A 27,149-nucleotide genomic window follows, 5' to 3' on the forward strand; every position below is an offset into this window, starting at 1 on the left:
AATGGGAACTGGTCTTTCATCAAAGAAACTTCTTAAATAGTCTGAATCCCCCAAGGAAACTATACTGTATATGTTCTTTGTATTCTGATTAAGATTTGGTGTTGTTGGCTTTAGGTTTGGAACTTTAAATTGTTGAGATTAAGTTCTTGGCTGTTGGTCAACTTGTATGAATTTCAAGTCTGCTTGGTACCAAGCTTTCCAGCATGGAAGGTAAGTTCTCCTCAAAAAGAATGATAATTTGAACTTTTTAGAGAAATCAAGAATCTGATAAAGGAGTTTATAAACAGTTGCCCAACTAAACAAGCCCATTTATCATTAACCTTCATTACTAGAAAGCTCATTGGATTCTTGTGATCTTGCTCAACAATACAATTTATGTGGTGAGCTATTTCTTTATCTTGTAACAAACAACTTTAAATTTGTGGATTTGTGTAAATGACTAAAAGTTGTTTAATTCCACATTTTATGAAGGAGGAGACAAAATTCCAAGCCACATGCATGCTTGATATTGTATATACATAATATACACATATACACTCTGGGCTGTTATTGAAGCCTCTGATCCAATTAGCTTATTTCTAAATAGTATTAAGACCGTATAAGCACAAATTCAGTTCAAAATAGTTAACTTCCAAAAAAAAAAAAAAAAAAGATGGCACATGAAAAGTTTGCCTGAAGTTCCTAATTCTAACCAATGTACATCTATCTGTGAGGACAGACATCATATTTGTAGTATGTTTATTTTAGCTACCTGGCCAGTCATGTCTGAAGTGGTATTTGCCATGTTTCTAGGTGTTTAGTTTGGCTACTTATGACTATGTGACTAAAACTATGAGTTGACCTGTAATTGGGTAATGTTCCCCCCTGATCTGTGGCTTCATCTCTAGATGTTTATTCGTAGGTAGATATTCTCATGTGAGTATGAGCCTAGTGAGGAAGGAGTGGGAGAAGGCTAGTTGATCAAATCTGAGGTAGTGAAGTGGGAACCAGATTCAAAAAGAATGCTGGAATATAGAGGAAGTGAAGCTGTTTGTGGAATGTATTTTTCCACTGTAAGCAAGCTTTGGATGGAACAGGGTAAATCCCTCAGCTCCCAGAAAACCCACAGAAGGAAGCAAATTCATTTACCAGGGATTTTAGTTCTAAGGAGGAAGTAGCTAGGCAGGCCACATAGGAGAAGCTACCTTGTCAGAAAACTACAGCCATGTTTTTATCAAGCTGTAGGTATTAGTCCCAGGGTGGGGGGTGGCAGATGTTTGTGGTGTGAATGGCAAAAATTTTGCATTCTTCAGCTTTCCTCCCCTTTGATTCAAGTGACTGGAAGAGAAGACAGTTCCACTTACTAGGTTAAAGAAAAAAAAAAAGTAACTTGCTTTTCTCTTTTAAAGTGACCTTTTAAAAGAGCTGGTTGATCTAAGGTACACCAGGTGTTTGTTATTTATTTTAGTTAAGTGAGATCTCTGATATACTCATCTACACATTGTGCTCCTTGAGATTCTTGGCTAAGAACAGTCACCCTGCTCCATCTGAGCTAAGACATGATTGCTTCTTGCAAGTTGGAGAGTTTCTATTTTCTTCTGTGCATATTTCAGTTGGATCTTTAGAGCGTCATTATCTGCTTTCAGGGTATTTATTTCCTAAAGGGAAAGGAGATGTATGTTAATAAAGCAGGAATGAATAGCAAATCAGTTCCAATATTGGGAGTACTACACTTGATTGGCATTTTCTATTCACTGTGGCTGAGAATTAAAAACTATTTTCGAGGCAGTTATTTTGCTCTGAATAGAACATAACAAGTTAAATACCAAATGAGCATGTGCAAACAGCAATTAGTTTTTGTTATCATATCAAAGATATGAATGGGTAGCAAGCAGAATACATCATTCCCAGACGATAGGTGGATAATAAAACCTTTGGATGTTGTATAGTGGGAGACCTAAACTTGGCAGAAACAGTCTGTGGTCAAGTCTGAGGTATGAAAATAGTGATTTAAATGAAATGAACTATGTCATATGATGGTTTTCTAATTTCCCCCCCAAATCATAGAAAACTAATGGACTCTCTTGATAAAGAATTTATCCTACCCCCTAAATGGGACTTTAGGTATCTAATTCTCTGTGGTAGTTAATTTCCACTTTTTTTTTTAAATTGAAATATATTTGACATATGACATTGTATAAATTTAAGATGTACAACATGTAAATTTGGTAGTTAAATTTTAACACTGCCATTGTAGCAATAATCAGCACCTTTCATGTTAGTAATTTTCTTTTAATAATTGGAATAATTTAAGATCTGGTGTCAGCAGGCTTCATTATAGTACAGTATTGTCTACATTCATTATACTACGCATTACATCTTTTGGGCTTATTTACCACTCGTAAGTTTGTACCCTTAAACAACATCTGTACTCTCCACCCTTTTTCCCCTGATAACCACCATTTTTTTCTGTTTTTATAAGTTCGGCTTTTTAGAATTCTATGTACAAGTGATGTCATACAGAACTTGTCTTGCTCTGACTTACCTCACTTAGTATAATGTGCTCAGTGTCCATGTTGTTGCAAATTCCTTTCTTATGGCTAATACTGTGTGTGTGTGTGTGTGTGTGTGTGTGTGTGTGTGTGTGTGTGTGTGTTGTCCCTTCATTGATGAGGTATGGACACTTAGGTTGTTTCCATATCTTGGTTATTGTAAATAATGCTGCAGTAAACGTGGGGTGCAGATATCTTTTTGAGTTAGTGTTTCTGTGTTCTTCAGATAAATACCCAGAAGCAGAGTTGCTGGATCATATGATAGTTCTGTTTTTAATATTTGAGGAACCTTCACACTGTGTTCCATAGCAACTGCAGTAATTTACATTCTCACCAGCAGTGCATGAGGGTTCCTCCCTTTTCAGCACATCCTTGCAAGCACTTGCTCTCTAGTTTTCCTGATGCTAGACATTCTAACAGGTGTTAGTTGGTATCTCAATGTGTTTTGATTTTGCATTTCCTTGATGATGAGTGATAGTGAGTATCTTTTTATGCACCTGTTGGCCATTTGTATGTATTCTGTAGGAAAGTGTGTCTTTAGTTCTTCTCATTTAAAAAAAAATTTTTTTTAATGTTTATTTTTGAGAGAGAGAGAGTGAACAAGAGAGGAGCAGAGAGAGAGACAGAATCCAAAGCAGGCTCCAGGCTCTAGCTGTCAGCACAGAGCCTGACACGGGGCTTGCACCCACAAACCATGAGATCATGACCTGAGCTGAAGTCAGACGCTTAACCAACTGAGCCACCCAGGTGCCCCTAGTTCTTCTCATTTTTTAATCAGACTGTGTTGTTGTTACTGAGTTGTAGGCATCCTTTATATAATTTGGATAGCAGCCCTTTATCCAGTTTATGGTTTGTGAAAATTTTCTCCTATTCTGTATGTTGCCTTTTTATTGGATTAATTCATTTGCTTTTGCAAAACCTTTTAAGTTTGATGTAGTCTCATTTGTTGATTTGCTTTTGGTGTTACATCAAAAAAAAAAAAAAAAAAAAGTCATTGCCAAGACCAGTGTTGAGGAGCTTCTTCCATATGTTTTCTTTTAGGAGTTTTATAGTTATCAGGTCTTATGTTTAAGTCTTTTATCCATTTTGAGTTAATTTTTGTGAGTGGTGTTAAGATAGGGGGTCTAATTTCATTGCTCTTGCATGTACTTGTCCAGTTTTCCCAACGCTATTTGTTGAAGAGATTATCCTTTTCCCCCTTGGGTGCTCTTGGTGCCCTTATCAAATATTAGCTCACCGTATAAGCAACGTTTAATTCTGGGCTCTCTGTTCCACTGGTCTATGTGTCTGTTTTTGTGTCAGTACCATACTGATTTTATTGCTGTAGCATTGAGTATAGTTTGAAATCAGGAAGTATGATACCTCTGCCTTTATTCTTTTGCGGTTCCATACAAATTTTAGGATTTTTTTTCCATTTCTGTGAAGAATGCCATTAGTATTTTAATAGGGATTTCATTGAATCTGTAGATGGCTTTGTGTAGTGTAGACATTTTAACAATTCTTCGGATCATGAACATGGGATATCTTTCCATTTGTGTCTTCAGTTTCTTTCAGCAGAGTCTTGTTTTCATTGTACAGAATTTTCACTTCCTTGGTTAAATTTATTCCTAAATATTTCATTGCTTCTGGTGTTACTGTGAATAGGACAGTTTTCTTTTTCAGATGTTTCATCCTTAGTGTGTAGAAATGCAGCTGATTTCTTTGTGTTGACTTTGTAGCCTGCAGCTATACCAAAATTGTTGATTAGTTCAAACAGTATTTTGGTTATTTTGGCGATTTTATATATACAGACTCATGTGCAAATTATTGACAATTTTACTTCTTCCCTGATTTGGATGCTATTTTTTTTGTCTTGCCTAGCTGCTCTAAGATTTCCAGTGATATGTTGAATAAGAGTGGTGAGAGTAGGCATCCTTGTGTCTTGTTTATGATCTTAGTGAAAAAGCTTTAACTTTTTTCCCCATTCAGTGTAATGTTAGCTGTGGGTTTATCGTTTTGGGCCCTTATGTTGAGGTATGTTCCTTCTATACCCAGTTTGGTGTTTTGTTTTGTTTTGTTTTATGATGAAAGGATGTTTGCTGTATTTTGTCAAATGCCTTTTCTGCCTCTACTGAGATGATCATGTGATTTTTATCTTTCATTTTGCTAATGTGATACATTTATTGATTTGCCTATGTTATCTATTTGTATTCAGTGGATAAATCTTAGTTTGGTCATGGTGTATAATCCTTTTTATATGTTCTTGGATTTAGTTTGATATTTTGTTGAGGATGTTTGCATCTGTATTTATCAGCAATACTGGTCTGTAGTTTTCTTGTGGTGTCCTAATCTGGCTCTGGTATCAGGGTAATGCTGTTCTCTTAGAATATGTTTGGAAGCATTTCTTCCTCATTTTGGGGGAAGATTGTGAGATGAACATTTGGTAGAATTTGCCAGTGAAGCTGTCTGATCTTGGGGCTTTCTCTGTTGGCTAGGTTTTGATTACTGATGTAATTTCTTTGCCCTTTATTGGTCTGTTTAGATTTTTATTTCTTTCTGATTCAGTCTTGGTAGGTTGTGTGTTTCTAGAAATTTATTTCTAGGTTATCTAATTTGTTGGCTTATAATTTTCGTAGTGGTCTCTTATGGTCCGATTTGTGTAGTAACAGTTGCAGTGTCTCCTTTCACATTTTTTTAAATGTATGTATGTATGTTTGTTTTGAGAGAGAGAGAGCACACAGGGAGGGAGAGAGAGAGAGAGAATCTTAAGAGAGCCCCAACACTGGGCTCGATCTCAAAACCTGAGCTGATATCAAGAGTCGGACGCTTAACCAACTGAGCCACCCAGGTGCTCCTCTTTTTGCATTTCTAATTTTGAGACTTTTTTCTCCTTAGTTTGGCTAAGGGTTTGTCAATTTTATCTTTTCCAAGAACCAGGTTTTAGTTTAGTTGATCCTTTCTATTTTTCTGGACTCTTCTTCCTGCTAATTTTGGGCTTATTTAGTTTGTTCTTTTTCTAATTCTTTTAGGTTGTGTATTTGAGAAATAATTTCTTCATATATGCATTTAACTGTAAAAGCTCTCTCAGAGCTGCTTTTGCTGCAGTCCACAATTTTTAAATTTCCTTTTGGTTTCTTGACTCATTTGTTCAGAAATGTGTTGTCTAGTTTCTAAATATTTATAGATTTTCCAGCTTTCCTCTGGTTGATTTCTAGTTTCAGACCATGTGGTCAGAAAAAAATGGTCTGATTTCAGTCTCCTTAAATTTGCTGAGATTTGTTTTGTGCCTATCATAATACTCAGTCCTAGAAAATGTTCTATGTGCACTTGAGAAGAATCTGTATTCTGCTGTTAGATGTTCTATATGTTAAGTCCATTTGTTCAAGAATTTGGTTCAATTCCAACGTTTCCTTGTTAATTTTCTGTCTTGGTGACCTGTTTATCATTGACATTGGGGTATTGAAACTCCATGTTATCACTATTTTTGTCTACTTCTCCCTTTAGATATGGTCGTATTTTAGCGTTCCAATATTGGGTGTGTACATATTACTGTTGTGTTATCTTGTTGATGTATCATATCCTTTTATCATTATATGACGACCTTTGTTATGATTTTTGACTTGAAGTCTATTTTCTTTGATAAAAGTGTGGCTATTCCCCGCTCTGTTTTGATTTCTGTTTGCATGGAATATCCTCTTCCATTCCTTTACTTCCAGCTGTTTGGAGCTGAAATGAGTTTCCTTAGGCAGCATAGAATTGGGTCTTATTTTTTAACCATTGAGCCACTCTGTGACTTCTGATTGGTGAAACTAATCCATTTATATTGTAGAGTGATTATTCTTAGGTAAAGACTTACCACTGCCATCTTATTTGCCTTCTGGTTGTTTTATATCTCCATTTTCTCTTCCTCTCTATTTACCTTTGTAAAGTGATTTTTCCGTGGTGATTTGCAGTCTTTTTTTTTAATGTTTTGTGGTGGTCTTTTTTTGCTCTGTGGTTACCATGTGTCTTATGTATAAATCATAAATAAAATGGTCCTTTTTATCTTAAAAAATTTTTAATGTTTTTTTTAACTTTATTTTTGAGAGACAGAGTGTGAGTGCGGGAGGGGCAGAGAGAGAGAAACACAGAACTGGAAGCAGGCTCCAGGCTCTGAGCTGTGAGCACGGAGCCCAATGCAGGGCTTGAACCCACAAGGCGTGAGATCGTGACCTGAGGTGAGGTCGGACACTTAACCGACTGAGCCACCCAGGCACCCCAATATGTGTTTATTTTTGAGAGAGAGACAGCATGCGAGCAGAGAGGGAGACATAGAATTGAAAGCAGGCTTCAGGCTCTGAGCTGTTAGCACAGAGCCTGACTCAGGACTTGAACTCACGAACCACGAGATTGTGACCTGAGCTGAAGTCACACACTTAACCAACTGAGCCACCCAGGTGCCCCTTGGTCCTTTTTATTGTCTTTGTTTACCTATAAAGGTTCTACTCTTTTATTCCTTCCTTTTTATATTTTTTATGTCACAACTTATCTTTTTTTACTGTGAATTCATTGAGAAATTATAGTAGCTATAGTTCTCTTTAATGCTCCTTTCCTGAGGCCTTTATACTCTAAGAGGTTGAATACACCATTCTAATATAGTCACAGTTTTCTGTTTATTTCTCATCACTGGTGGAGTTTTATGTACTTTCATTTGCTTTTATGTCACTAATTAGCATCTTTTCATTTCAGTTTGGAGAACTACTTTCAGCATTTCTTGCAAGGCAGGTCTCATGGTGGTGAGTTCCTTCACATTTTGTCTGAGAAAGCATTTTACCTTTGTATCTGAAAGGTGAGTTGACTGAAAGGTATTCTTGATGGGCAATTTTTATCTTTTACTACTTTGGCATTCCACTCTCTCATGGCCTTAGAGTGTCTGCTGAGAAACCTGATAGCTAATGGGGATCCCTTTGTAGGTTTCTCCTTTTTCTCCAGTCTCTAAGATTCTTTATCACTGACTTCTGACAGTTGCTTATAATGTCTTGAATAAGGTCTTTGTACATTAAGGTAATTGAGTGGTCCATTAGCTTCTTGGACTTGTGTTCTCCAATTTCTTCTCCATGTTGAAGAAATTCTCAGCTATTATTTCTCTAAATATGCTCTCTGCTCCCTTTTCCTTCTGGTAGCCCTGTTACAGTTTTCTCATTGTATCTGATAGCTGTTGCAGGGTTTCTTCACTTTTTAGTTCTCTTGCCTCTTCTGAATCATTTCTAAATTCCTATCCTCTAAGTTGTTAGTTTTTGATCTGATTTCCTAAGCTTTCTAGTCTACTGCATTCTTTATCTCATTGAATTCTTTATTCTTTATCTCATTGAATTCTTTAGCTCTGGAATCTTTTTTTTTTTTTTTTAATTTCAATCTTTGTGGTAATTAACTCCTTCTGTTCATTAGTTTTATTCTTTGGTTTATTGAATTAGCTTTCTGAGTTGAATCTCTTCATAACAACTATTCTGAATTCTTGATCAGTTAAGATCCCAATATTCCATGCCTTTGAGTTTGGTTGCTGGAATATACTGTGATTTCTCAGAGTATTCGATGAAACGTGCCTCTGCCATCACATGTGAAGTAGCACACACTTTTCTTGCTGATTTTGTTACAGTTCAACAGACAGGCAGTTAAATCCTTTCTGTTTTTCCTAAGGTGGCCACATGCTGTAGCTCAAGTTTTGGGTTTTTTACCTGAGCTGACTTTGGTGGTGTACTTGGGAGTGTGTGCTAAAGTTGGTGTACACAGTGCTGGAGGGGTGCCCGTGGCATGAGAGGGGATCCTCCAGTGGGGGTGCTCCTGGAGGTCCGTGGGCAAACTTGCTGAAACCCCAAGGGAGGCAGCGGGGAATGCGTTCCTTCAGTGCCAGTTGTTATTCTCGTCTGCCTCTTTTCGTTTCCTCTCTTTCCCCCTAGTCCCAGAGGTCCCTGTTTAGAAATCTGAGCGCTGTTGGAGACAAAGGGGTCCCTCCAAATGCAGCCTGTGCAGCCAGGTGGTTGGTCAGTCACCACTTGTGCTTTCCCTGTCCTCTGTGAGGGAGGATGCCTCCAAACGCCCCCCTGGCTGGCAGGACCTCCATCTTCCTTGCATGTCCACCCTGGTTTGCACTCTCCAGTAGTGCTCTCACCTGATCACGGCAAGACGGGCACGCATGGTCACCAGTTCCCTTGGATCCAGAGCCTGCTCTGAGGTCCTGGCCACCTATTTAAAAAAGTCTCCTGGGTACGTAACGCAGTCACTTTTTGTTTGGTTATGAATAACCAGTTTGTTGTAAATAAAGGGGCGAGTGAAAAGGTACAACTCCCGCTGCCATGATGACGTCTCTTGTCTTCGGACTTGGAATCCAGTGTTGTTAGATTGATGACTCCCTCCCCACAAATGTGGGCAATTTCTGGGTGATTTGCATACAATGAGTTGTTTCTCAACAAAAATTAGCTAGCGATGTGCTAGGTAATGTGTCAGACGATAACAGTAATTATTCACAATCTGCAGCAATTCGTAGAGAATATGGATTCTTGGCCTTGTATTTTAACACAAGAGCAAGTAAGGTGCAGTTTAACAGCTAGTTTAAGAAATGTCTGGGACTAGAATCACAAGTCTTTGTCCCCAAGACCAGAGTTCTTGTGTCTTAAAACATTCTGGGCAAGAGAATACTTTTCATCTAGAAAACCTGGTATTTTTTCATCTGTTCCTCTTAACATTATGTTTTGTTCAAAGCACCCAGAGTTTCACATACATTATCTAACTTGTTTCTTCAAATGTTTCTGTATTTCAGTTTCTAGGAGTCTTTGACAGGGAAGGAACAACACTGAGGACAAGGTAGGGAATTCTGAGGCCCTTTTGGGCAATTTCACTACATAGAATTATTTAAGGAATTCTAGCTACTGGATGTTGATTTTGAGTTTGTACTGATAGGCCTCCAAAAGTGAGTGATAATGTTAGATCTAAGCATCCCTAGTTACCGTAACATCACTGGTAGGAACCTGAGCCAGTCCTCACCATGACCTCTAGACTCCAAATACTCAATCCTGTCAGCCAATTACTAACCTCTTCTTTCTGTTTGAACAACTGCCTGTTGTCCTTTTACTTATCCTCTTCTTGCACTGTGCCCTTTTCTCTGTAGGGCATCTTATAACTAGGACCTCCTAAGCGTAACCAAAAAAAGGAAGCTCCTGGTACTATAATGGTTACCAGTTTATACATTATATTATATACAGCTGTGTATCTGCCAGATACTGTCTAATGTATTTACAAGATCAAGGTATTACAAGATGTACAAGATGTATTTACTTGCTCATTTATATTATTATATTAAGAGGAAGGCTTACATGCTTTTTTGGGGAGATGCTTAGGCAACCGTAAAAGTCCCAAAACATCCTGATGAGTAGGTTAACAATGACCTCTAGGGGAGGAGGATTTAATTTCATCTAGAAAAAGGGTGTGGTGTCAGCACAGCAGAGCTGACCAGTAGAAACTGGTTTTTCTCAAGGAGGCTGTTGTGAACACACTTTGGGCCTGGCACCAACACTTTAAAATGGTACCTTTCTGGCATATAGGGAGCCCTGTAGGTCTTATTGTACTCATGTAATGTGAGCCAGGGCCTCTACTGGTTTGAAAGACAGGCAGAATCCTTTCTGTTCTTTTGTGGCTCTATCCTACGAGTAATCAACCTGGTCAGCGTCTTCAGCGCTCTTCCCTGGGTTAGCCCCACTTCTCTCGGTGTCTGAAAGAAAAGAAAAGGAAGGTACCTGTTCCAGCTCTTGGTAGGTTGGCAGTCTGAGATGACGGAGATCCTCCTTTGATTTTATGAGGGATTCTTTATTCTCCCACTTGACAAAAGCCCGCTTTCTGACCAAGACTGGGCTGGGGCAAGGAGATGTGGGACTAGGAAGCACATACAGAGTATCCTGGGCTGTCTTCCTTGGGGAAGAGAGCACAAAGGGACCACAGGGACGCTCACTGCCAAGCCAAGGCGGGGATTCCGTCTGGGTGGCCTTGTGGGCCACAGTCCTCTTCAGCCGAACAGAAATCTTCTGTGAGGACACTCCCATGAGCATGATGGTCCGATCTTTACTTTCCTCACTGTGTTCCACAGCCTCCCCATTAGGGAATGTGAAAGGTCCCTCCTCAGGTGCTGTAGGAAGATATGTGGCATGTTGGTACTCTAGTCAGAAAAACAGACTCAACTGACAACTTTCTTATTCTAGGCCCAAAGTGGACTCATTTGCAGGCATCCTCTTTAGGGGATAAAGGCTACCAGAGCCACTGGTGCCAGGCTGCATCTACCCAGAGAAACAGGCATTTTTCTATTTGCACAAAGGCTGCCTAGAAGATTTGTTTCTGCAGGTAAGCTCAAGTCCCTGCCTCAGTGCAAGAGAAACGGTCTATGAATATTAAGTAAACATTTCAAAAAAAAAATTATTTTTATTTGAGAGCATATGTGAATGAGGGGGAAGGGGCAGAGAAGAGAGACAATCCTGAGGAGGATCCACTCTTATAGCCCAGGTGATATGGGGCTCGAACTCACCAACCGTGAGAGCATGACCTGAGCTGAAATAAAGAGTCCGATGCTTAACCAACAGCTACCCAGGGGTCCCAGTCCATAAATATTTTCTGTGGACCCTGGGATTTGGGAGCTCTCACAGCATTCAAGGTTTGGTCCTATTATAGGAGCAGGTAGGAGTTTTCTTTGGGACCCACTTGTATAGTGGGAATAGCATAGGGAGATACTGGTTGGAAAGGAGAGAGGAATCATTCTGGTTTTCTTCTTCCACCCAACACCCTTGCCCAGGACCCAGCCTGGATAGTGTACAAATCCAACGTGGCTTCTGGACAACAAAAAAATTTCTAACACTAGAAACCTTATAAGGATCCTAGTTTAACTTTCCCCCAGAGGACATAATTTAACACTAAATTTTTACCGAAATAAAGTTCAAAACTGTAATTAACAGAAGTATCAGAATATTTAAATTACTGTATTTATCCTAAAGTAACAACCCTGTATTTTTTGGAGGAGCGTTTTGGATGATATTTTGTATCTCCATCTTTTAATCTTTTCTTTAATAGGCCCCAGACCTCTCTGCCACCTTTCTCCCACCAAAATTTGTATTTTATGTGACAGAATTGTGGTCCCTAAAGATGTTTAACTCTGAAAATGTGTCTTCCACAATGGTGTCTGTGGTGGTTTCTATTAAGAATGGGAAGGGCAAAGGTCATCTTTCCTCCCCAAAAACTTTACTCTTCCCACTTCACTTTCCAAGAGGAATGTTCTCAGTGTCTGCTTACCATGGAGCAGGTCTTTGGCTCCCAGTGAGCAAAGGCTGGATGTTGGCCCTCCAAGGGTACTGTTCTCGGTTATTGCTGCTGGGTTCTTGGCTCGCTTCTTGCACTCAAACACAACCAGATCTTTGCATTGTTTGTGGCAGTTCATCCCGCAGTCTGTGGACAAGACAGCCTAGTCAGGAAGGCTTTGGCTTTCTTTTCCAGAGTCTCAAAACCACACTCATGCAGGGCTGTCTTGTCACACATGCCTGTCCTAGTCTGGAGGTAGGACACCTGCTATTCCTAATGAACCTAGTAGTCGTATTTGGTCAACTCTGGATCTTACCATCTTGCTGTAGCCCTTATCATGAGTCTCAAGCAGCATCCACTGTCTTGGAGACAAGTCATGTCCTAGTCATCCTGCATATACTGCCTACCTTAAGGAGACCCCCTAAAGGCTCCCAGCTCTTACTCTTTCTTCTTTGCAGTAAACGTCTCCTGTCCACTCCTGAATTTTTCTAGTCATAAGGAAGGACAATTAGGCCCTGAGGTATCTACTGATAAAAGGAAAACTGGCAAGGCCCTTTGGTAATCACTTCCATTCCCAAAGTGCCTTTCTTTAGGGACCCACCTTTTCATGACCATATGAAAGCCTCTCCTACCAGCGATCTCTGTTTCCAGAACAACCCACACAGAGAAAGGACCTTGCAAGGGGAAGCTTTGTAACTGGTCACCCAGGCATTCCTGTTCTCTTTGGTGGCAGTCACTCTCAGTGGGTGCTCTAGGGAAGCCAGTTTGGGGATGAGGCTGTAAGCTGCACTGAGAAGTGGATTCAATGGACAACTACTATGGGTAAAAAATGCTTTATTAGGAGAGCCTCAAAGACCAGAAAAAGCAAGACAATCCACAAAACTGAGCCTTACCTTTACATCGGTATCCTTGTTTGATCACTCCCCAGAGCTATGAGACAAGATAGGAGACAGTTAGAGCACACTATACATCCTTCGTCAATCTGGTATTAGGCGAGACATTGATACCCATTCTTTATTTTCCCTCATTGTGCTCTCTTCCTCAAGAAAGGAAAGCCTTATCTCCTGTCTTAACCCTCCTGAGTTTAAACTGCAAACACGAAGATTTTGTGATCACAGTCTCATGCTCTCAAGAAGCTCAGTAGTGTGGACTTATGGCCTAGGCTGCCTTTTTTTTAAATTTTAATGTTTATTTCTGAAGGAAAGAGAGACAGAGCATGAGTGGGGGAAGAGCAGAGAGAGGGAAACACAGAATCCGAAGCAGGCTCTGAGCTGTCAGCACCGAGCCCTATAAGGGGCTCAAACTCACAAACTGTGAGATCATGACCTGAGCCGAAGTCGAACGCTTAACAGCCTGAGCTACACAGGCACCTCTATGGTCTAGGCCTTCTTGAGGCTTGAAGTAGATGAATCAAAGAACAAACCGGTTTCTCAGAACGCCAAACTAAAGAAAAAGTATACAGAATTCTGGGGTCAGGGATTAGGTTGGACAGGGCTGGGACAGAGGAGGGCCAGAGCTACATGGCTTCCTAACAGCAGTTCCTTTTGAAGGGGGAAGAGCAGGGATGTCTCCTATTTTTTTTTTCTAACACTGGAAACAGCATCTGAATATAATTACTTAAAAAGTATGTCCCATATTCAACATTTCCTTACCATTTGTCCCAAGCCTCATGCACCAGAGGTAAAAACAATATCCGGAAGAAATGGTAACATTAAATTCAAGTTAACCATGCATCAAACCATTTGAGAACAAGGTTATTAGAGCTTAGGCTCTAAGCGGGCATAGTTGATAAGGGTTATGAGGTCTGCGCCTGGCCTAAAATTCATTCATACCGTCTCATACCCCTCTTCAAGTTCGACCTGAAGCACTCTAGGAACAACTTACAAATCCAGCACAGTTGTCACAGAAAGTAGGTTTCAGGTAGGTGGTCTCTTGGAAGTTGTGAGGAAAGCCCAGGCCCAGCTTGGAGTAGATGGAGCTGGCTCTCATGAAGTAGGCCGTTATCTCCTCTCTGCTGATGAGGCCTTCCCTGCCAGCGAGCGACAGACCAGGTGTGAGTAGGGTCTGAGGTAGCGAGACTGGCTTCTAGCCTTAGAAACTCACCTTTTTTGTTTTACTTTTTAATTTTTTTTTTTAAGTTGATTTATTTGAACAATCTCTATACCACACGTGGGGGCGCGAACTCACTACCTCAAGGTCAGGAGCTGCACATGCTCCACCGACTGAGTCAGCCAGGCACCCCTCACTTTTGTTTCTATCCTTGCATGGCAGTACAGCACATAGGACTGAGGATTACTTCCATGAGCCCTCTTAAATAGCGATACATGGACAGCATGTAATAAAGAGGTGACGTGGTAGTATTCACTTCTACAGCGGTGTTATCTGGCCAAAGTAGGTTTTCCTAGCAAATTGAAAGACTTGAAAAAAGAAATGGAAACTGCGTATAGGGAGAGAACCAAGAGAGCTTCTGTCAACTTCAGAAAAATAGGCAAGGTATTAATAAATAGTTGTTTCTCATAATCTGTAGCCAGAAGGAAGACTATAGTTTTTCTTGTTTCTTGTTGACTAAACTGGCAGGTTTATGAAATTTTCAGTTCTGAGGCATTTAACACAGATGTGTTTTTTATTGTCCGTTGTGATCTGAACCAAAACCAGACAGGCATTCATATGATGCTTGCTCCCTTAGCACCAGGAGCCTCATATTCCATACACAGACCCTCACCTGTCTTTGTCCATCACACAGAAGGAAAAGGGGAAACTGGCGGCAATCTTCTCAAACTCTTCCTGAGAAATGTATCCATCCTGGTCATGATCATAGTTCTTGAAGACCGACTGTGAAAAAAGGAGTTTCTCTGGTGATTACCAAAGCGAAACCGATCGTTTCTCCCTTTAGCCAAATGACAAAAGGTTGAGCATCTGATAAAAGCCTCTCCTCAGCCTGAATGAGAGGACACGGTTCCCTCAGGTCCATTAGTGTACCAATCGTGCCGTCTGCCTGGTGCCTGCGTGCTCCTAGCTCACTGCACAGGGGTGTCCCCTCTGCTCTGCCCCCCTTCCATTGCTTCTGTGAACAGCCCAGCTGCAAGTGCTCCCTGCCCTGTAGTCCTCTACTAATTATTCTGGCATGTACTGGCTCTCACTTTTCTGTTATGCTGGATTGGTCCATAAGGATGAATGTAGACACACCCTCTCCTCAGCAGTTAACCGTGAAGAGAATCAGGAGGGCCAAATTTGCAGTATTAGATTCTCCTTATTATCCTCATTTCTACTCAAACCCTTCTACCACCTCTCTGCCCCCAAATCCACGGCTATGCTCTCCTGCTTGGTCTCTAAGAGGAGACACACCCCCCGGCAACAGGAGGTCAAAGCGTGGTGGCAAAACGTAACCTATGAACTGTCCTGCAGGCACAATATGAGGTGTGCGCGAGGAACAAGTGTCAGGTTTCCCACCTTTGCGTGTCTGCCACCATGTCCCCCCAGGCCGCATACAGAACTATGCCAGTTTGTATGTGCCTTGCTTCCGTCTGCCGGAGCACAGCTGTACTTACATCCACCATCCTCTGGACGTGTTTGCTTATGGTCTTTGGGTCAGGTTTGGGAGATACTCCAGAAGCCCAGTCCACTACTACTGGGGGCTTTGAAGGTGTTAGTGGCTGAAATGAAATATTCAGAGAAATCCCTGTGACTATAAAGCACTACAACCAGCAGCAACTTCCTTTCCCACTACCTGATGGCTGCATCTATGGACAGCCCTCAACTATGTGCCAGGGCCAGGAGCTGAGAGCCGGTAGAACTGAAATCTTGAGCTGTAATCCTGGCTAATAACAACTGTTGTGCTTCATAGCTGACAAAATGCTCTTCACGTATATTATCTCCATCTACAGATAATTTAAACTTACCCATTAGACTTTCTGTCAAACTGTCGGCAAGACTGGATCATTTAAATTTTCTCTCTGTTCTCTACTTACTGGTTAATAAAGATGTGGATGAGGAGAAAAACAGCTAAAAGGCAGGATAACACAAGGAAAAAAGCCTGAGGCCTGGACAAGCGGAGATGGAATCCATTCCTAAATATTTGAGACTTGACCCAAATGGGGGAAGGTACCCTTTCCATGGAAATGCCTCTAACACCCTGAAAGTGGAACCTGCCAAGTATTTTCAGTGAACAGCTTTCATTAGAGTAGGAGCTAGAACTTGATCTTTTCGGTTGTACAGACAGTATCATGTAGCCACCTGAACAGACAAATTGCATTTCTTATGTGTGGATAACTCTCTCCCCTGAGTACTATCTGGGGACTGGGCAGCTTCCCTGGAGACTGCAGGGGAATTCTGGTCCTTCACAAGGAAAACTGAAATTTTCACCTGCCTGTACGGGAGGTGGGGCGAGACAACCTGTGTAGATCCTTCCGTGCAGCACCAGGACTGCACTGTTGTGAGGACTTGTCAGCACAAGAGGTCAAAAGACCCAGGAGACTGTCCTTTCTGACCCAGATGAATACAGGATGATCTCTAAGGCTTTACTAACTAGTATATACTTATCATCAAAAAATCAGAGAAGAGAAACGAATGATGTGAGGATACTTTATAATAGGAAGGAGATGTCACTATGGCCCGTGACACCATCTCCCTCCTCAGTAAACCACTGACTGACTGCACCTGTCATTTGGATGTGCTTAGGGCATATATTTACAGTTCCTGTATTAGTCTCATCCCTTCAAGTAGACTGCAGGCTCTTTCTGGCCAAGAATTACTTGTACATATGGTGAAGTTTTCTCTGTGCCTAGCACAAGGTTGGGCAAAGTGGAAACACAGTACTTATCACATAAAGATTTGTTCCTTAAGATGATGACCTCAATGAGTAACTTGTAAAGCACCTGTTACATGCAGCAATCTTAGCATAAAAATATGAACAACTCACTGGGGCTTTGTGGTTCCTTGGTTCCCGGGCATAGGACAGCTCATAGATTTCATCTTCAGTGTAGTAGAGATCTAAGGACAACTGCAGATGAAAGCAGAACAGGGTTAACTGCTAGGATGTTGTTTGCCTTTCCCAGGGTTGATGGGTTTCTTTCTTGGTACCTCCTCCTCCTGTTTATTTACTCTTCTAGGCTATTTGTTTTTAAAATTCGCAAAGCTTAGAGGGCGTAACACTTGGTACTGCAATAAGGCAAACATTAGCTCCTTCTTATTAAAATGTTTTAAATTTTGGAGAAGTTTCAAGATGTCCTCTTTTAAGATCTGATTTAATATTAAGCCTGTATCTAGAGCTTAGGCAAAAGGCCCTATGTGGTCAGATGGTCCACACCTCACTTGTTCTCTACAACAATCCAGTTTAAATGACAACAGGTATTATAAAATGATATTAAGACTTAATCAATTTCATATAACTAATCTTGTTTGTAACCTAGAGTCTACGAATGGCTTCAAGAGGTCCAGAACTCGTGTCTGTTTTTCTGGGAAGTTCATGGTTTTCATCACATGATTTGTGATCCAAGAAAGTTAAGATTTGGTACATCTTTTTAACAGACAATGTCTAAGGCCAAGGCCTGCCAGAGTCATCTGGCCACTTAGCAAAAGGGCTAACATTAGACCCCAGCTGGCTGTGAATCCTGGGGCTCTATCAGAATCATGATGGGAGGGAGGAAGAGGCTGTAACAGTTACTCCATTCTACAAAAATACAGATAAAAAGTTGTATAATTTTGGAACTGAGAAGTTATAAGTTATCCCAGAGAGTAATCTCTGATTTACAGAGGAGAAAACAGATTTAGAGTTACATGCCCACAGTCACACAGTGGTGAGCTACAGAATCATGGTTCTGGAAGGGAGTTTATCTGACCACGCAAGTAGGCTCCTGCACCACCACATGTGTTCACCTATTCTTGACTCGAATGCCTCCATTTTGTTTGCTTTTTTTACTCACTGCCTTACCCTTTTGTAACTGAGAATACACTATCTCTCTTACGAAGCTTTGTATCCTAATTTGTTATCAGCTTCCTTCCTCCCAGAAAGTTGAGGAATGCTTTTGTAGCTGGGGGCAAGAAACAATTCTAGGATTCTGGAGGGCATACTGCTCAGGAGCATAACCTCTGGAGTCCTACCACCTGGGTGTGAACCCAGGTTCTGCTGCTTACTCACGTGTGGTCCTCTGACACGTCATATCCTTATGCCTCAGTATCCATGTCCAAACAACAGAGATGATGGTAGTACCTACTCCATTGTGTTTCATGAGAATGAACTGAGCTAATACTTGGTAAGGCGCAGAGAGTGGTGTGTGGCATACAGACAGCCCTCAGTAATTGCCTCCTGTGTGAGCCTCACCGTCAGCAGGTGCACCAAGTCCTTGTTGGCTTCCAAGGGTGGGGCCACCTCTTGCAGCTGGACCAGTTCGTTGATATGATTATAAAGAGCCAGCAGCTTGTGGACGTTCACCTTCCCATCCTCCAGGTAATCGGGCATGGCCTCGTACAGGGAGATGAGGTCCTTGAGGTGCACCCCCAGGATGGGGATCTTGAACTGGGTGCACTCCCCATAGGCTCGCCGGTAGTTGTCATAGTTTCTACAGGAGGACAGGAGCTCGGTCATCTCCCCCAGAACCTACAAAACAGAAGAGACCCATTCACAGGTGCCCACCAGGCAGGGTGTACTGTCCGCAGAGGCCACCTTGTTTCCTCTCAGCCTCTCCCACTATTTCACCCCATCCCTAATTTGTCAGGCAGGAGGTGATGCGCTAAAAGCTACAGACTGTGACTCCCAGATTAAAAAATGTCTAGCTGATTTCAAATGTCAAGAGTGTATTTACACACACAAAGTATGCTTTACTTGATTGTACTATATAACTGGGAAATTTTAAGTGAGGTCTTACTTTTATACTGAAATTTAAACATAAAAATAAAAACCTGAGATAAAAATGAAAACGGTCCAAGAATATACAGCAGAGAGTAAGTGTCCCCCTGACCTCTGTCCCCACGCCATGCAGTTCCCCTCCCTAGTATCCTCTGAATGCTTCCAGAGACGTGTGGAATGTGATGTTGGAAAAGTGCTGACCATCGCAGGCATGGGGAACAGCTGGGAGCTTCAGTGGTCTATTGCGCGTTTGTCTGACTTACGCTGCCCTCTGTGGGCCTTCTCTCAGCGGTTCTCAGAACAGGCCTACGTCAAGGAAGCAGGTGACGTTCCACTCACAGACTGAAATCCTGAACCAGAGACTGAACCAATAGACCAATTTCCAGCAGAAGGCATGTGACAAGGTGAGGCTGAGGCCCTGGGGAGCTCTTCATTAGGGCTTCCGGCCCAGGAAAGGGCAGGTCTGTACAGCATAAAAAGGGAGCAGCCACCTCTGGTGTTCTTGTCAAATACGCCTGGTTCAAGGTGGCAGTCTGCAGAACCCCAATCCCCATGCACGATGGCTGGCTTCCTCACAGGCAAAGATGGGAAGTAAAGACCACTAATTATGTTACAGCACAAAATATTTTAAACACTGCTGGTAATTCCTTTAATAAAATTGTGGCCTAAGAAGTACCATTTCTCCTCAGTGAAGAATTTGAGGTTTGAAGTTAGCCTCCCCCATTCACAATGAGCTGGCAAGACAGCCTCTTCCTCACCTCTGAGCCAACAGTGCTCACATGATGAGAGACTAGCAGCAAAAATGAGATAGTTTTGTTCTCCTTAGAAGGTGAAATAAACTACTAGGGGATGAGGGGATACTTGATTTAAGTCTGGCTGCAGACCACCCTGAGGGTCAAGCAGCTACAGACAAGAAAGCACTGCTGTGGAGGGACCCAAGGCTAAGAGGAGCAAGGTGTATCTTGTAAGTGAAACAGCACAAGAGCAGATTAATCTCCATGACTGTCTCCCTCTGTGACTTCTGAGACATGAAGAACCTTTTCAGTGGTTCCACCGAGTTCTGGCAGAACTAGTAGGAAATTGGGAGGTGGGGGTGGGGTGAGAGCAGGGATGATGAATCTGAGACTCCCCAGAAGGAGGCTGAAGACCCGGGAAAAACAGGGCAATGAGACACAGGCATGTCTCCCTAAGAAGAGTCTCTGTCCATGCAGTTTGGGAGGCCTGGGGTTGAGGTTAGTAAGGGGGTCCTCTCCCACAAGATGGAAGTGCTCAAAAGAGCAGTTAATCTGGTCCACACCAGAGCTGCGTTCTTATCTCCAGTGCGTCTTAGTGGCTTGTATTCATCACAACAGCCCTATGCTATAAAGAGCTAAAGTCTATTCTGTAACATCTAAAGAATGTAGAAAAGTGCATAGGACATTTAAGAAAAATACTCCTCAACAAAACACTATCTGTTACAAAGTGGCACCTGAAAAGGTCATTTTCAACTATCCAGAATGTCATTCTCCATGGGATTTGAATAGGTAGGTTTCAAATGTGTTGCTCGCTGTACACGTCTCACATGCAAACTGAACTACAGTCAACTGAAGCACTATTTAGGAAAACATTTTGGAACAAGTTGCTGGAGGAAGAGAGTCAGTATTAAAGACGGTGACTCCGAATATTCACAGACGTGGAGAGAGACACACATTCTTTCAATTGATCAGTTGGAACGTGTAGTAACGCTGAGCCCAGACTGAATCACAGTGACTCTCAGACCTGGGTCGTTCCCATCCTATGGGTTTTCTTGGGGTTTGCCTCCTTGGCAGTTTGCCTAATTGACAAAGGGTGATGTGCTCCGGAAAGGCTCTCTGGGTTGCCTCTTAAGGGGGAAATGTTGATGCTCGTCCCGGGAATGGTACTAAGGGGCCCCGGAGAAGCCAGTAGCACTGACCTTATTGATTTCATGTGGGACGTGCGAACTTGTCTCCTTGAGCCTGGAGATTGAGCTGTGACACAGCCCACCTATCACAGCCATCAATGTATTGAAGTTCTGTAGCTGGTGGAGCTTCTGTGACACAAAAGAGATGAGAGTAGTCAATATACATATCAGTTACATGCCTCTCAATTCTGCAAGTCTTCCTAATACCAAAGCCTAGCAATGAGGTGTTGCAGTTGTCGGACCACTTTCCCCCTTAGGCTTAATTTCAGACCAAAGGTCCCAAATTTAGCGCAGTGTCACATCTTCCTTTGTTGCACTGGATCTGCGGACCATCCTCTACATCAGTGGTTTCTAAGAACCGCCCAAAGTACTTGTTTAACCCAAAGATTTCTGGATCCAAGCACAGCTATTTGGATTCCTGGGATCTACGGCTGACCTTAGGGATAAACATTTAGGTAATATCAGAGTAGGTGGGCCATGTACTGACTTTGAGAAGCACTGGTCTTGACCACCTAGAGCTAATATTTTATATCCTTGATCCTAAATAACCAGACTTGTATTTTTAAGGACAAAGACTGTATTTTCTGTGCAATGTCAGTGTCTATGCAAGACAGTAACTGGGAAAGGAGGTAGAATCTCGGGAATTTCAATTTTGTGTTCGTACTACCTTGTTTTCCTCTTATCAAATGCTTAAACTCTGCCTTCAGACATTAAACGCAGCCATTCGACACGATATGGGCTCAAAGACCTAAGAACTGAGGTGGTCCAGCTCCAGGAAATCCTGGAAAATTTCCCTTTGCTGTGAGGGCCAGACTGGGGGCAACAATACAGGCTGGTAAGCATCTTCTGAAATCAGATGTTAAAAGATCTAAACAGATCTAAAACTGTATCCTGATCCCTGAGATAGTATGTATGGTCCTCACCATACTGCCCTTATGTGGGAAAGAGACAATTATCATATCTAAATCTGGGAACAGTTCAAGGCACATAAACTCCACCATGCTTTAGGAGAGGAAAGCAGCCCTAATTGATAGACTAGGTTGGAGGAAAGAGGGGATACTTTAGCTCATTGCCCAAGCCAAAATTCTTAACTCTAATCACTCACCTGAGCCACCTGGATGAACTTGATGAAGACTTCTGCCCGGAGCTGTGGGGTGGGGCGGCTGAGAACCATCAGCTGTACCCACTGGGAGATGCCGTTACACAGGGCAATGGACCGCTCCATGGTGGGGTTCTCCTTCACGCAACTGTTCACAAGGTAATTCTGATAATCGGAGAACTGGGGAAAAAGAAATCCATCAGGACTGCCTCTGGTATTCTGGGAGATCCGAGGGGCACATCACCTCTGCTCAGTTGATTCTACGGGACAGGGGAGCTCTCGTCTTCTCCTTGCATGTCTTCCACTTGGCTGATGAGAATGGTGGGAAGGAAATGTTTCTTACTCTACCCACAGCATGGCCTCTCTCCATCAAAAGTCATCAGGCATAAGTGGATGTGTACACACACTAGTTAACCCAAATACTGTATTTGAGTAGCTACTGATTGTGTCCCTTCTAAATTCTAAAGAATATAGAACAGAAATCTCAGTATAGACAGTCCCTGCCTAGAATGGTTTGATTTAGGATTTTTTTTTTTTTTATTGTACAATGTTGCAAAAGCCATATGCATTCACAAGAAACCATACTTTGAATTTTGAATCTGGACCTTTTCCCAGACTAGCCATATGCAGTACAAAACTTGTGATGCTGGGCAGCGAGCTGCAGCTCCCAGGCAGCCGTGTGATCAGGAGGGTAAACAACTGATCTGCTTACAACCATCTGTACTCATAACCAGTGTTTTCTACTTTCAGTATTCAATAAACTACAGCAGATATTCAACATTTTATTACAAATAGGCTTTGCATCAGATTTTGCCCAAGTGTAGGCTAATGTAAGTGTTCCAAGTACATTTAAGGTAGGCTAGGCCGAGCTATGATGCTGACAGCTTAGATGTATTACATGCATTTCGAGGTAACGATATTTTCAACTTGAGTAAGATCTGTACTAGTTCCAACTCTGTTGCTGAAATTAAGGGGACGAGCAGATAATCCTCTCACAAAAATCTTTTTCTCTCTCCCCTGCACCCCCAACTGTTTCTTAACTTAAAAATGGGATAATAGGGGTGCCTGGTGGCTCAGTTGGTTGAGCGTCTGACTTCGGCTCAGGTCATGATCTCACAGTTTGTGAGTGTGAGCCCTGCATTACGCTCTCTGCTGTCAGCACAGAGCCTGCTTCGGATCCTCTCCCTCTCTCTCTGCCCCTTCCCTGCTCATGCTCTCATTCCCTCTCAAAAATAAACAACCATCTTAAAAAGATGGGAGAATAAAATCTGGCCTATCCAGGTCACGGAATTGTTAATGAACACAACGTGTGAAAGCTCTTTACCTTTTCAGAGCGCTGCACACGTGAGGTGCTACTGACAGGGTAATTATTAACCTCATGCTGAAACAAACCTGCTTGGATTTCCTTCAACTCATCAGCTCAGGCAGAGGCCACATGAGTGGGGTACATGAAACCTGCTTAGCTATTACAACATAGTGACCACAGTTTTCCAAGTGGACAAAGGTACTGACTATGGCTGATGGTGAACAGCTTATGTGAAACTGGAAATGTGTCAGGAGATCGCTGTCTAAGCAATGATTGCAGCTATCTTGTCCCTATTGCAAACCATCCTCTGTTCAGATAGTAAGACCACGAGGGACGAGTCGTCTACTCTGCTCTAGCAGGCCTGTGGAAGCTTTTGGTGCGGTTTCCCAGGGATGTTGAGCTCTCTGCTTCTGAACTCCCCTTTGAAATCAGATGTGACACGGTTTAGCCAGGAGAACATTGGGTGCAAGTGATGGGGCTTTTGAGGGAAAGATATAAGAGCCAGTGAATGATGTGCCGCGTTGCCTTTCCAATGGCACAGAGATGGCAGAAATTCGTGTCAAGATGAAGCCTCCTACTTCTGGGTCCCTGAGTGACTGGGATCCGCAGAGGCCCTGCTGACCCACGTTAGCCTTCTACTGTCAGTAAAAAATAAACTTGCCTTGTTAAACCACTGAGATTGGGCGGGGTGGGGGTGGGGGGGTTGTTACTTCAGTAGACGAACCGTAGTCCTGCCTGACTTGTAAGCAATACACTGATGAGAAAAACTCATAACCTAAACCAAATACATGCAAATTAGCTGAGCCCCATTTTGCTGTGCTGTGATTGCTGATGGGTGGAAAAATAAGAGCAGACCAAAAGTACTCAAGACGGACACATAAGTTGGGGCACCCAGGTGGCTCAGTCAGTTAAGCATCTGACTCTCGGTTTTGGCTCAGGTCATGATATCAGGGTTTGTGAGTTTGAGTCCCGCGCAGTGCTCTGCGCTGAGAGCTGTGGGGCCTGCGTAGGATTCTCTCTCTCTGCCCTTCCCCCATGGGCTCCCCCTCCCCCTTTCTAAATCAATCAATCAATCCATGAAAGAACAAAAGAGGGACACATAAGCAATCTTACTGGTTCTGAGACAAAGTTCCCATGACTCACTCCAGTGAATACATTCATATACCCTTCTCTCTATAACACTGAATCCACTTGTTTTTAAATATAAGTAGTACTGTCATAAGTACTATAATAAGCAGGAAATAGCAAATGACACTCAGTTCATAGCAGAGAGAAATTTCCCTCCACTTCTATGTTGGAGGGACACTACTGTTTGGGAAAACTGCTTAGAACTGTGTAGGTAAAACAAAATACCCCAAGTCCTCTTCTGTGAAGGCATCATGCCACCCCGAAGAAATAAAAATTTAAACTGATGTTTTCATTTGCAAATAGAATGTGGTCCCAACTCGGGCAGAGCACTAGCTCAGAGTCCTAGTTCAACAGCAGTTTCTTCCGCCTCTGCCCGTCTGAGCACTGGTGTCGTGCAGACATCCCAGAGGCCTGCTGGAGCCACTGCGCCAGCTGGGGCCTGGCACAGCTCAGATTCCCTGTGTGATAAATGGCTCTTTTCAGTGTCCCTCCCTGTGACACGGGAGGCACTGCCAAATAGAAACTCCCCGGGAGGAGCTTCCCAGTCAGGGCCTGTGGTTCTGTCGGGGTGGGGGGCGGGGGTTGGTTTGCCAGTGAATCAGTGCTTGGAGGCTTGTCTCCACATGGGAGTTGGGGGGCTGGCTGAATGGCCGCTCGGCTGTATGTAAACGGGACGATGTCAACAGCATGGGAGAAAAGATGAAATAACTCTGTAACCTGGTTTGTAGTTCTCCTTCCAGACACAAGCAGGCTCAATAAGTTGGCGCTGAGTGACAAAGAGTCATGCGGCCCCAGCCCTGGTCTAACAGGCCGAGTGACCTTGTTTAGGCCACTTTCTGAGCAGCCCGTCCCCTCATCTGGGGAACACAGGTCATTCTAAGAAACGCATCCGGCAACTAGGTAGTCTGTATTTTTAGAGCAAAGTTGAAGACTGTCTTTTGGCAGGGGTGGACACAGAGTGGACGACAGGTGTCATTTCTCAGGAAAGCATACTGGCCAGCGAGGGTCTGTTGGCATCTGACATGCTGACAAGTTCTCTGGTACAGAACCAGCATTCTTTGGTATCACATAGGGAGTTTTAAGGAGCAAGGTTTGGGTCAGCATGGTTTATCTCTAGAATCATGGGTGACTGCTGGGCCCTGTCAGCACTCTGTCAAGAACTCGCCTATATTCTGGGCTAGAAAATTAGTATATACTTTATTTCAGGATTTCCCAGAGCTATTCAAAGCCTATCCTAGAATCAAACTCTGTAAGGACATATCCTCATTTTTTTTTTTTTAAGGAAAATTTAAAGTGGTATCCACTTATTATCCCACAAATAGTTGCACGGGTTTTTTTTTGTATGGATATACAAGCTTTACAGCATACACAATTATCCTATATAATGTCCCACTGCTGTAAGTATAGTTCAAATAAACATATTTCCATGCAAAAAAAAAAAATAAAAAAAAAAAAATCTGGAAGCCTAATGGTTATCAAGGGTAAGGTGTGTGTGTGTGTGCGTGTGCGTGTGTATACTTGTCTATGTATGCATGCAGGGTGTCACCTGTGCCCACAGAACTGTCACCTGAGTGAGTGGTGGGATGGCATGGAGGACAGGAGTTGAGGAACACAGCGGAGAAACAAAGAAATTTCTAGTGTACTCGTTTTCCAGACTCTACAAAGTCTGATGGGAAAGCCTGAGCTTTGGAGGGGTGGAGGGACTCCAGGGTTAGATGGCAGATGAGCTGCTGAATTGCTCTGCTTATTTTCTGAAACAGCACAGGGAAGTTTTCCTCCCGCCCCTTGGGTACATACGGATATCCTCCGGAAGGACTTGAACTCAAGGTACGTGAGGTGCTCGGATAACTCTTCTGGTTCCAGGTGGTCAAAGAGCAGGGAGACTTTACGCTTCTTGCTGGTGTTCGATTTTATCCTTTGAGTCAGTTTCCTGGACCAGTCACGGGCATTGCTTTTGGGGGCAAACATGAAAGGGAGAAGATGGGGAAAAAGAGTAAGTCAGAATTATTTTTTAATTCGAGTAAATCTACAATATACAAAGCACCATTAGCGAACTGTCTTCGACCAAAACAAAGCATTAATACTTTTCTCAAATCAACTTTTTTTTCTAGGACATCAACAAGGAAAGCCTTGCTTGTTTTCAACAAACCTTCTGAACATGTCAAGGGGAACTGGGTAGAATGTGTCTACTTTAAGGCCGTGGGAAAGACAGTCTCGGGCATTGGTCACAGTTTCCAGGCCTTTCATCCTTGCTTTCCTTTGTGCCCTGGCATGTCTGCTGTCTCCATGCCCTCCATGTATCCCTTCGTTCTCCTGACAGTGATGGGGACTCTCTCTTTGGGTTGGAGATCTCAGCTTTGGTGCCAGGAGAGCGCAGAGAACCACAGAGATGAGAAGCTGTGCTTCAGGGAATCGTGCACGAATGTGTGGTCACTCTGAGCAGACTTGTGGCATTTCCCTCAGATATTCCCAGCCACTGCAATGACCAAGGAAGCCTACCTAACCCTAGAGTGCCCCCCCCAATCCCTACATTTTCTTGTAATTCTTATAATTTCTTATAATCGATCGGTGTGTTTCAATTTCCCTAAGTTAGCAGAAGGAAGCAGCCATATTTTGAGAGGCAGCAGGGTGAACATCTGTGTTTCCCAAACTGGTATTTAGGAGCACCCTGTCTCTTGACAAAGGGTTCTGTGCTCAAATGAGTCTGGGAAATGCTACAGATTCTGTAGCCCCGTTGGCTAATGAACACGTTACAGGGTGAGATGTGCTGCAAAAGGGAAGCTTCACTCACTACCTCTCAAGCAGATCTAGTCAGGCACTATCCTACTGACTACTTCCCAAAGAACTTACTGTGGGAAATCCTGGTAGAAAAAAGCCAGCTAGGTACATACTGGGACGAAGACACTGGGGTGTGAGAACTGCCCTGTGCCCCAGGTTCTATAACTTTAAAAAGAGAACACTGTTACTTTGAAATTTTATTTTATATTAAAAAATTTTGTTTTTAAGTTTTTTAAAAATTTATTTATTTT

At 42.6% G+C, this 27,149-nt stretch overlaps 1 protein-coding gene across 1 annotated transcript in view; it reads right to left on the minus strand.

Moving 5' to 3' along the window:
* Nucleotides 1-800: 800 nt before the first annotated feature.
* Nucleotides 801-27,149, minus strand: part of RASGRP1 (RAS guanyl releasing protein 1) — a 78,280-nt gene continuing 51,931 nt past the window's right edge. The window contains exons 6-17 of the mRNA XM_049613303.1: nt 25,918-26,071; nt 21,693-21,866; nt 20,600-20,716; nt 18,142-18,417; nt 16,741-16,821; nt 15,371-15,475; nt 14,545-14,654; nt 13,707-13,851; nt 12,716-12,752; nt 11,817-11,969; nt 10,280-10,665; nt 801-1,637 (exon numbers count right to left, since the gene is read on the minus strand). Of these exons, the coding sequence (XP_049469260.1) occupies nt 1,503-1,637; nt 10,280-10,665; nt 11,817-11,969; nt 12,716-12,752; nt 13,707-13,851; nt 14,545-14,654; nt 15,371-15,475; nt 16,741-16,821; nt 18,142-18,417; nt 20,600-20,716; nt 21,693-21,866; nt 25,918-26,071 (1,873 nt within the window). The 3' untranslated portion in view covers nt 801-1,502. The remainder of the gene's footprint in view (nt 1,638-10,279; nt 10,666-11,816; nt 11,970-12,715; nt 12,753-13,706; nt 13,852-14,544; nt 14,655-15,370; nt 15,476-16,740; nt 16,822-18,141; nt 18,418-20,599; nt 20,717-21,692; nt 21,867-25,917; nt 26,072-27,149) is intronic.

The sequence above is a fragment of the Panthera uncia genome (assembly GCF_023721935.1).
Source record: "Panthera uncia isolate 11264 chromosome B3 unlocalized genomic scaffold, Puncia_PCG_1.0 HiC_scaffold_1, whole genome shotgun sequence".
NCBI classification, from domain to species: Eukaryota; Metazoa; Chordata; class Mammalia; order Carnivora; family Felidae; genus Panthera; species Panthera uncia.